Below are 12,034 nucleotides of genomic sequence, written 5' to 3' on the forward strand. Positions count from 1 at the left end.
TAATGCACACTTTCAGAGACTACTATAAATCCCTATATACTACTGAGTTTAAAGAAGACAATACTCAATCTAATGCATTTCTGGATACATTACAGATACCACAAATAGACACTTTTAGTGTGGAGGAACTTGATAAACCTCTGGCATTATCAGAATTACTAGATGCTATAAAGTCACTCCAAGGTGGGAAAGCAGCAGGCCCTGAAGGCTGCCCTGCAGAATTTTACAAGACATTCTCCGCTCAGCTAGCTCCCTCCTATTAGCAACATTTACAGAAGCCAGAGATAACCAATCTCTTCCACAAACCTTTCGCCAAGCACTAATCACTGTTTTCCAAAACAAAATAAGGACTTATTACAATGTGCATCATACAGACCAATTTCACTTCTGAATAACGACGTTAAAATACTCTCTAAAATCATAGCTAGAAGGATGGAGAAAGTGCTCCCCTCTGTAATATCACAAGACCAAACTGGATTTATTAGGGGCCGACGCTTATCTTCAAATCTTCGACCCTGTTTAATGTAATATACTCACCAACTAAATCAAACACCCCAGAAATATTATTATCATTGGATGCAGAAAAAGCATTCGACATGATTGAATGGAAATACCTTTTACTACATTGGAGAAGTTTGGGTTTGGCCCGAACATTTGTGCATGGATTAAATTACTGTATACTAACCCAGAAGCTTCAGTTTGCATCAACAACATTTGCTCAGACTACTTTAAACTAGAACATGGTACTAGACAAGAATGAATTGCCATTGACCACTGGCAATACATTGTCGAAATACTGATCAGATAAAGGGGATTAGCAGAGAAGGACTGGAACAGATGATATGGTACTGTATATATCGGACCCAGAAAATTCTGTGCCTGCTGTCCTAACAGCACTCACAGAATTTCAAAAGATCTCTGGTCTCAGAATTAATCTGAATAAAAGTGTACTCTTTCCAGTGAATTCTCAAGCATATAATATTAGATTAGATACCCTACCTTTTATCATTGCAGAACAGTTTAAATACCTAGGGTAAACATCACAAGTAAACATAAAGCTCTTTATCAACAAAATTTCGCGTCTGCATGGAAAAAATTAAACAAGACTTGCATAGATGGTCAACCCTTCATCTCACACTAGCTGGAAGAATTAACACTGTTAAGATGAATATTCTTCCTAAGCTCCTTTTTATTTCAAAACATTCCAATATACATTAATAATTCATTCTTTAAGCAATTAGATTCAACAATAACCTCATTTATTTGGAATTCAAAACATCCACGCATCAAAAGAGCGACCCTACAAAGACAAAAGGCAGAAGGCGGCATGGCTCTACCTAACTTCCAGTTTTATTACTGGGCAGCAAATATACAGGCGATAAGAACCTGGACACAAATAGAAGAACATACACAGGCTTGGACGCAATAGAAGTAAAATCCTGCAGTACTTCTTTGTATTCCTTGCTCTGTGCTCCAATAAACACACGTTATCGGCAATATACAAATAACCCAATTGTGCTCCACTCACTTAGAATCTGGAACCAATGTAGAAAGCATTTTAAGACGGAGAAGCTTCTATCTGTGGCACCTCTGCAAGAGAACCACCTCTTTCAACCTTCACAAACATATGCAGTTTTAATATCTGGAAAAATTTGGAATTAACTTGCTTAGAGATCTTTATATAGACAACGTCTTTGCATCCTATGAACAATTACATTCCAAATTTAACATTCCAACTACACATTTCTTTCACTATCTTCAAATCAGGAACTTTGTTAAACAGAACCTTCCAGATTTTCCTCATCTTGCACCCTCATCCATGCTGGAAAAAATATTGCTCAATCTCAAGGACTTAGACTCCATCTCTACAATATATAAAATCATTTTACAATCCCTCCCTTTCAAAGATCCAAGAGGACACTGGGAAAAAGATCTCTCAATTAATATATCAGAAAAGGAGTGGAAAGTAGCAATGCAGAGAATTCACTCAAGCTCCATATGCGCAAAGCATACAATTATACAACTCAAAATTATATATCGAGCACATCTGTCTCGACTAAAACTCTCAAAATGTTTCCAGGGCAAGATCCAACCTGCGAACGCTGCAACCAAGCCCCAGCCTCACTAGGTCACATGTTCTGGGCCTGCACCAAATTAACATTATTCTGGACAAAATTTTTAATTACCTTTCAGACAGCCTTGGACTCACAATCCCTCCTAACCCATTAACAGTTGTGTTTGGGGTTCTTCCAGAGGGCTTAAAGTGGAGAAGGACAAACAAATTGTGATTGCATTCACTACACTTTGGCATGCAGACTTATTCTGATAAACTGGAAGAACCCAAACTCTCCTCTTTTAAGTCAGTGGGAAACTGATGTGTTATACTATTTGAAATTGGAAAAAAATCAAATACTCAGTTAGAGGATCCGTACAGACTTTTTTCAAAACATCGCAGGATCTAATCAGTAATATTTTAAAATAATCTCATAAAGCACAGAGAATCTATTAATTTAGGTATGTCTACAGGTCTTAAATTTCCTGCTGTTTGGCTTGCTCTCTCTCTTAGGGGTGGGGATCAATTTGTTCTTAACTCAAAGTAAAGAACTTAAGTACAGAAATAACTAAAGTTTCTCAAGAAATGCTAAGTTTATAGAAGATACATTTTTCCTATTTTTTTTGCCTAAAATTCTTGTGTGGATTATCTGCTTTTAACTTTCACTAAATACTTTAAAAACAAACCTTTGGACTGAGAGATTGCCCGTGCTCGACTTCGCCTTATACTTCAGCGGCTACAATAACAATTAAGCTGAGTCCTCTCAGGTTGGTCAAGGGTAATGTAATTTTGAAGGTGAGTCAAGGATTTCATGATACAGTAGATAGATTTTGTCAAGTCATATTAACAGTAAGTTGATCACGCTCCATTTCTATTTAAATTCATCATCACAATGTACTGTAGAAACAAAAAAGTCAACCACACAACCAAACATGACGTTGACAATTTCTAGAAAACAAACTGGTTGTCAAGAAAAAAAATGAGAGACATTGGCATGATACACTAGCAGCTTGCAACAAGGGAAATGTGCTGATCACAGAGACTTACCCAAGAAGACTCGAAGCTGTAACTGCTGTCAAAGAAGCTTCTACAAAGTACTGGATTTAGGGTAGAAATGCTTACGTACTCTAAATGAGAGATTTCCATATTTTATTTTTTTTTTAGTAATTTGCAAACCTTTCTGAAAACATGTTTTCACTTTGTCATTATGGGTTACTGAGGATAGATTGATATATAAAAATGGCAAATTTTTCCATTTAAAATTGAATCTACAGCACAATGAAGTGTGTAGAAAGTTCAGGGTCTGAATACTTTCTGAATCCTTCTCTGACCCAATTAACAGTTAACAGACTTTCAGAGTTTTGCCAAATCTTCGGTGTGGATACCCTCCCAACATCTCTGACCACTAAAATATGACTTGCAGTTATCTGAAGGTGAGTATTGCTCCAAAGTGCTACCCATGGAAAAATCTTTGTAAATGTACTGTATATTTAGAGAAATCAACATGTTTATTATCCATCTTTCACAATATTAGCTCACACATTATATAAGGACATAATGTGACTTAGTGAACTCTCACTCCCACAATTGTCAAATAGCCTTATCATGGTAAGTACCTCAAAAAAAGCCAATGTTCCTTTGTCTGCTGTGTAATTTCCTTCAGCTCCTGCTCCATTAGCAACCGCACCCACACCATTATCCTTGGGATCAGCCAAAGTATATGTGCGTCCATAAGTTGGGATTCCCAGGAGCATCTTAGATGTCTGTAAGCCAAGGCTCATCCAGTAAGAGATGACAAATTTCTGGCAGAAAAACAAGAGAAATGGAAGGCTGAAATTTAAAATTGTAGAAGCTCTGGAGCACTAATAGCAACTATTAATAATTAATTTTACAGAGAGTACAGACCTCTGCTGGAGTACTTGATAGAATTACATAGTAATACACACTTGAGCAAAAAACATCCATCCAAGATATTGATTCATTGAATTTATTAATCTATTTATCTATTCTTGGAGTGCAAATTTTGCATTACAGAGTAATTTAGATATGGAGCCTATGCTGACATGACCAGACACAAGACTGAAACCAATTCTGTACAGGCCGCCAGTCCTCTTAAGGTCTTTTGTGGAATATGGCATTCTCAAGCTGTTCCCATAACAAGTGTTGAAAGGCATCTTTAAACAAAATATAGTAACCCTGTTGGTGGCAGCTTGTTTACACTGGCAAGTCTTACCCATATAAACTCTGTCAGGGTGTGTGTCCTCAGTGGTGTGCAGTAGCCTGCAGTCCCAGCACTGCATAGGTTCTTCTTCATAGGGAGTTTAATTAAAGTCTCCATTTAATTAACCATGAACTTCATTGAGATGTGTAAGGAAAACTGACATACCCACACAGGCACAGAAAGCACATGCAAACTCCACACATGCACCAACTGAGGTAGATTCAGAAAAAGGAATTTTGGAGTTGTGAGGCAGCAGTGTGAAAACAGGAATGGAGATTCATTAATCTACATCACCCTTTACAACCAGCAGGGAACCCTGACCCTGGGGGTTCATACCAACTACACTTTTCTACCAAAGTAATATTTGCAAAATAGAAAATATTTAGTGGAATACATTTCTCACATAATAAAATAATAACAGAAACCTGTAACCTGTCTAATTAAAAATATGTTCTGCAAACAAACAGAACTGGCAATTCATTATAAACATATTTTGCAGACAGGCCTACTGATCAGCCACTCAAGCACTGTTGATTTACAGACAGTTAGTCTTGTAGCCAGGGTGGAAATATTGGTTGTCCAATGTGCAAATTAAATAATAGCAAAGATCAGGACATAAAGAGACCTTACAGAGCCAACATGTGGATCATGAGAATGCTAGCTGAGGCCAGAAGTCAGAGAATCTAGCATAGTAACAGCAAAAACACCTAAGCCAAGATCTAAGCAGATTTTTAAATAAATGTTACAAAAGGGAAATTCTTTTCTAATTAAATAATAGCATTTGCAAAGATTTGTTTTTGGTTTGAATGAATGTGAAAACTTGGACACTAGGTGTTTGCCTATGTGACTATCTTAAATAGTCCTAGAAGTCACATACAATGCTGAATGTGAACCACATGACCGGCAATGGACGTCATTAACCAATGATAAAGATCACATGTCCTTGAATTAATTTCTATACAAAATAATGTCATTGAAAAAGTTAACAAAGTAACCATAAAATTAATAGTAACAAGAAAAACTGTTCAAAAAAATTCAATTACAGTGCAGAAAGGCAAAAAGTTGTGCCAAATTTGAGTTCACAACATTTGCGGCCTATTCACCTTAATAAAGGCCTGGTTGCTATATCTAAGTCATTTCAACAGATGGCACAGTTAATATCTTTTATGTCTAAATTTCTACTTACGGTCACTGACTTTGGGAGAGTAATTCAAGAAGCACTTTGCCACTGTATAACAGTACTTCTCTAAAGTGGCCCATCTCTGTGAGATAATGTTTTCTACTCTAATTAACTATTATTATTTAACTATTAATTGTCTATATCATTTCTGTCTCTTAACTGATTTGTGAACAGTGGCATTAGCAAGGCTCTTATTAAACCATAAAGCCATCATTCTTGACATGTTGCAGTCTGGTAATGTCACAAGTACCTACCACATTTAAATTCTTATTACGTTCTTCTGGTTGTTGATCAAATGCACTGTGATGGCCGGTGACGGGCTCCCCAGAGTAATGCAAGTCGTAGCTCATGATGTTGACAAAATCTGCATTCCTGAAGAGCACATAATTGAAAGGGTTAAGAGATTAAGGGCCTAATTTTAAGAGCATGAAATGATAAGTAAAATGTTCACTAAGTCAAGTGCATACAACAGAAGATACCAAAGAAGAGCCTTGACTTAATATCCTAAATGGCAAAGCCCATAATGGGCAGAAGTGGTCCCAAGTCAAATAAGAGGTACCATTACAGCTACATTGTATGCCATCCATTGGTCTACTGCATTCCAAAATGGGAGAGATATAGGTTTCAAATTTCCTTTTTTAGGGACCTAAACTGATCAGGACATGTTATATTTCTTATTGTCACCAGCTCAGTATTGTGGTGGATACATTTCACACCCTTGCTTGAATATATATAAATGATCAGACAGCAGCCAGTGTATGGCAACCATTTTCATGCTTTCCTGGAATTACAAGACATAACGTTTATCTGGTGCTGTTTTTGGAGGCTTATCTAAATACAATTCCAACAAATAAAAATAAAACAAAAATGTTCAGGCATATTTTAAAAAGTGTTTGAAAATAAATCAAGGTTATTATACTCAAACTCTGTACTTCATACTGATCATGTGAGCAGCCTCACTCCAGAGTTTCATCTCTAGAAGATGTAAAGAAAATAGCAACCTGGTATTTCCCTGCACCAAAGAGAAGGTCCCATTATGACAAGCTAAGGGTATTAACCTTCATAATAAAGTGCAGATCTTCATAATTGTCAAAGTCATTGATAAGGTTCATCCAGCAGTGTGAGTCTCAGAAGATTTGACTCGTTTTACTCATAAATTTACTCCCATTAATGGGAGTCACAGCTGCTATATGATAGATAGATAGATAGATAGATAGATAGATAGATAGATAGATAGATAGATAGATAGATAGATAGTGCCTCTGAGGTTCACCTTCCGAGCTCATCAGAGGTAAGCACTACTATCCCAGGACACAAGGGGGTGCTATTATTGAGAGTATCATCTCCTTTTTTCCCCATAGCCCATCAAACTATCAGCTGAGGGCAACAGACTCCACCTTACTGTCAACCTTAAAGTATAAATGTATAAATATTTTAATTAAAAAACTTTTTATTCTTATAAGAATGAAGGTTAGTTTTGCACTTTAGTGGTTAAATTTTGCTTAATAATACCTGGTTGATTTTGTATTTAGTATACTTACATTTATTACAAATTATCATAGTATTAATTATTAAATGTAAGAAAATGTGGTATATCTTTGTTTTTGTTGATTCATCTGTGGAAAGCACCTTGAGTAGCATGTAAATGTATGATAAGATACTATATAAATAAAGTAATTATTTTTATTATTACTAGCTGAAATACCCGGTGTTCCCTGAGAGGAAAATAATGTTTTTATTTAATTGTTTGAGAAAAATATAATCAAAAAAACACAACTTGGCAGATTATTTTTTGTTTTGGGGTGTAGTAATAAGCTTTTACATGCAGAATTTTTGACAACAAAAAAAAGTCAATTAAATTAATATTATTATTAGGTTGATTTAATTCTTTTCCCATTAAAACATTGTTACAATAAGAATAATGCAAGATGAAAATATAGCTAACAAAAACAAACATTAAATGACAAACAAATAATACCACAGATTTTTCATGATAAAACTGTTGATTGCTTTTACGGAGCACACCAGAAACTTTCCGAGTGTCATAGCATACGTACAAGACCAAAAGATTTTTACAGTCTGCTTTACATATAAGATTGTGGCTAATTGTTGGAGAGGTGTTCACTGGAAGGTGCTTTGTGGAAAAAAAAACTCTTTATTGTATTTATCTATACTCATAAAAGGCAAAGCCCTCACTGACTGACTGACTCACTGACTCATCACTAATTCTCCAATTTCCCGTGTAGGTAGAAGGCTGAAATTTGGCAGGCTCATTCCTTACAGCTTACTTACAAAAGTTGGGCAGGTTTCATTTCGAAATCCTACGCGTAATGGTCATAACTGGAACCTATTTTTTCGTCCATATACTATAATAGACTTCTGCTAGATGCCCGTGGGAGGCGGAGTTACACCACCCACGTAATTTAGTGCCTGCCCATATAAGGCCGTCCGTCAGCGGCAATCCAATAGAAACACTGCCGCTAAATATTCATGGGTGAAGGACTGTGCTTATGCAGAGGAAGATGAGATGGTCAGGGTGGTGTTTGGCACAAATTCGGCGAAACTGCGAGAGAAACTTTTAAGTGTTGGGTCTTAGTTAACATTAAATACAGCTGTGGACATCGCACAAGATGGCACCAGTACAGCTGGGAACCTTCGATGCATGTACACCGAGCGGCTCACGTGAAATGACGCAGTGCACAGACAAAAAGCAACAGTTCCAAAGAGTGCTGAACAAAAACCGAATTACACAATTGAGAAGGCAGCAAAAAGTCAATGTCCCGCTAAAGGAAGACAGTGTAAAAAAAAACCCGTGCATGCTTCGCCTCTAGCGCCAACATCCGAGGTTAGATTCCCGAGAGGGAGTGCACTGAGTATGTACGCGCGCTTGCCGATGCATTTTACTCTTGCATCCCCTTGGTTTGAGACGTATGAAAAAATATGCGGTTAACGCAGAAAGACAGATCACCAATTGAAGCTTTATGAATAATGGATACTTTATTCGCCATCGATGATTGTTTTGGTAGAGCCATACTCGGTGTATTCATTAGATGAATGGTAAAAAAGTAAGAGCGAGGGGAGGGTGACTTATTGAGGTACGCAGGCAAAACCACAATAGCACGCGGGCTCGATGCAGTGTGCGTCAACTCGATCTGAATTGCGCAATCACATTCGAAAAAATATATCTTTTCAAGTTCTATTTAGTCCATATGTGTCAAACTCAAGGCCCGCGGGCCACATCCGGCCCGGCGTGTAATTATATCCGCCCGCGAGATCATTTTATATATTATTGTTATTAATGGCCCCGGGATATAAAGCGCTGGTAACACAATAAACTACAGATCCCATAATGCAGCGCTTCAGCTGCATTGCCGAACACTTACCGCATTAATCAAGTCTAGCTTATGATGCTGCAAGTTATTGTGAAGCTAGCCCACACAATGCCAAAGAGAAAAGGTGATTCTGAACATAGAGCCTTTAAAAACCGATGGGAGGCTGAGTATATGTTTACTGACATTGCCGGTAAACCTTTGTCTCTCATTTGTGGAGCTAATGTGGCTGTAATTACAGAATTTAATCTAAGACGGCACTATGAGACAAAACATCAAGATAACCTGAAAGACCTGAATGCAATGCACAAGATACAGAAAGCAGAAGAGTTAAAGAAGAATCTGACACTTCAGCAGCAGATGTTTTTACCCGTGCACAATCACAAAGTGATTTCGAGTGAAGCTGCTTTTATGGGAGACACAAATGCACCAGTTCACCTTGCCCCGCTTTCCCTGTTGCCAAGTAATGTTGAACCAAGTCGGCTGGGTGTTCCCAAATACGCACTTTGCTGATAAACTCAGCGCACTGAGTTCGCACGGCGCTTTGGTGACTTTGAAGAACAAAAAAAGAATTTTGAGTTGTTTCGCAACCCATTTGCCGTCGATGTGGAAACTGCACCTGTGCACATTCAGATGGAGGTGATTGAGCTGCAGTGTGATGGCACACTGAAGGCAAAGTACGATACTGCAGGGCCCGCACAGTTTATTCACTTCATTCCTGCACAAATGCTCCAGCTCCGTCTACATGCGGCTCGAACCTTGTGCATGTTTGGTAGCACATATCTGTGTGAGAAGCTCTTCTCAGTCATGAAGACTAACAAAACTGCACACAGGAGTCGCCTCACTGATGAGCACCTGCAATCCATCCTGAGAATCTCCACAAAACAGAACCTCACACCAAACAGAAACGAACTTGTTGCCAAAAAAAGATGCCAGGTGTCCAGCTCTGATAAAATGACATATGAGCAAAGAAAACTGAATGATTTGATTTGTTATTGCTGAAAAGAACAAATTTTATTTATATTTCCAGGTTTTGTTATGCAGCATGTTCATATTTGAATTTGTATAATTTTGACAGGATATATTTTTAAAATCTTTTGGGATATTTAAAATTCAAGTTTATTTTTTGTATAATGTATAATATAATAAAATGTTTGTTCTTTTAACGTTTACTTTATTTCTAACTTGTATAATTTAGACAGGATATATTTTTATGGAGAGCAAAATATTATAAGTTATTTAAGGTTTGAGTTGATTTATTCCGAAAAAAAAATATTCCTGTCTGTTTTTATTCATATTTATGTTCAAAAAAGTTAAGTTTTAAAAGTTTTAAAGTTTTAAAAGTTTAATTTTAGTGTGTTCAATAAATGTTTATCCTGTTCGGCCCACGACCTAAAGTGTGTTTTGGATTTTGGCCCCCTGTGCAATTGAGTTTGACACCCCTGATTTAGTCGACACAAATATCTTTGGTTGGAATGTAAGGCAAATTTACTCTTTACATTTGTATGATGAAGAAAAATTTATGGAATGATGCCTACATAAAAATTCCTTCTATTTAAAATTTAAATACAACTTGAACAGATATGATAGTTCATAATACCCACGCAGCACTAAGTGCACGTAAGAGCGGGAGTCATCCGTTTTAACAAACAGGGTATTGCACTGATACGAAATAGCCTGCCCATTTAATTATTTAGGAATGGATAAATAAATTAAGATTTTGTACAAATAATGTTTTTCATTTTTCTTCCTTAATGGATTCTGCCACCCCCAGCAACAGTTGCTCGCACCCCAAAGAGTGTATATATATATATATATATATGTGTGTGTGTGTGTGTATATGTATATATGTAGATATGTATGTATATGTATATATATGTTTATATATGTGTGTGTATATATATGTATGTGTGTATATGTATATATATATGTATGTATACGTGTGTGTGTATATATATATGTGTGTATATGTATATATGTATGGATATGTGTATATATATGTTTATATGTGTGTGTATATATACTGTATATATATATATGACAGCAACACTCATCACTCACAACAGTGACAAAACAATTACATTGACAATCATGTTACGTTATTTTCAAAATGTTTCCTTTTCTTTTTCATTACTTCTTTAACACACTATTTCTCCGCTGCGAAGCGCGGGTATTTTGCTAGTATTCTTATATTGTGGACTGTATTGCTGTATCTGGGGCTCTCTGGTGCCTCCTTGTGGTAACTAAGCATCAGCTGGATGATAACATACATACAAGACCACAAGATTGTTACAGTCTCCTTTATATATAAGATTAACTGACTTCACATCTCCCAGTCTCACCACTATAAATCCAAAGGGGCTCCCAGCATGTGTCATCTCATTTTGAAGAGAGCAGACCAAAAAACAGAGTACCTACCTAAAAACCACTTGAGAAAGCCTTGAATTCTTTTTTATTTCTGTTTTGCACTGTTTTCCATTTTGTCAATATTCAACGTGCCATCAAGCACATGTGTTTGTTTTTTGGACACTATAAATATTAAATGGGCCAATCCAGTTGGGGGGCATTTTACCCTTTAACACTGGTAACTGTATGCAGATGAATCTAACAGTTATATCACTTCTCCACATAGCCTCCCTGCAAGTCGATGCACTTCTTGTATCATTACACTCACTTCTTCATTCCTTTGGAGATTAAGCTTTTTGGCTTCTCCTGATTACATTTCTACACTGCCTTCTTAACCTCATCATCAGATATAAATCTGTGATCACATAGAGCCTATTTAAGTAGATCAAAGATGTGATAGCCACATGGTGCTAGATCAGGGCCGTAAGGGGGGCATAAAAGACATTCAGACTACAACTGTTGCATTTCCTCCACTGTTGCAGCTGCTGAATAAGGACATGTGTTGTCATGGAGCAGCAAGACTGTTTTGGTTCGTAATCTCCAAGTACTGTTGCTTGTGTTGATCAGCAAGCTGTTTGGCTACCTGTCTTGCACAAACCTTACAGTATCCCAAGTCATCATACACTAAGGCATGTGCAGATTCATAGTTGATATGCATATGTTCAGCAACAGCAGACAATGTAATCTGTGTGTCTTCTCTGGTTGACCTTCCTCAGTTACACTTGTTCTTCCCATTTTAAACGTTTCTACCCATTCATAAATTTTTACTTGAGTCATGCTGTTTATACTGTACTTGCGTACTGAGATAACATCCTTCAGTGAATTTCAGCAGGTTTCATTTCCTC

At 36.9% G+C, this 12,034-nt stretch overlaps 2 protein-coding genes across 2 annotated transcripts in view; one reads left to right on the forward strand and one right to left on the reverse strand.

Annotated features, from left to right (window-relative positions):
• Nucleotides 1-12,034, forward strand: part of LOC120526140 (polymeric immunoglobulin receptor-like) — a 182,678-nt gene that overhangs the window by 95,267 nt on the left and 75,377 nt on the right. The window lies entirely within an intron of this gene.
• Nucleotides 1-12,034, reverse strand: part of LOC120526141 (chitotriosidase-1-like) — a 44,125-nt gene that overhangs the window by 21,631 nt on the left and 10,460 nt on the right. The window contains exons 7-8 of the mRNA XM_039749127.1: nt 5,709-5,826; nt 3,670-3,855 (exon numbers count right to left, since the gene is read on the reverse strand). Of these exons, the coding sequence (XP_039605061.1) occupies nt 3,670-3,855; nt 5,709-5,826 (304 nt within the window). The remainder of the gene's footprint in view (nt 1-3,669; nt 3,856-5,708; nt 5,827-12,034) is intronic.

This window comes from Polypterus senegalus, chromosome 3, assembly GCF_016835505.1.
Source record: "Polypterus senegalus isolate Bchr_013 chromosome 3, ASM1683550v1, whole genome shotgun sequence".
Lineage (NCBI taxonomy): Eukaryota > Metazoa > Chordata > Cladistia > Polypteriformes > Polypteridae > Polypterus > Polypterus senegalus.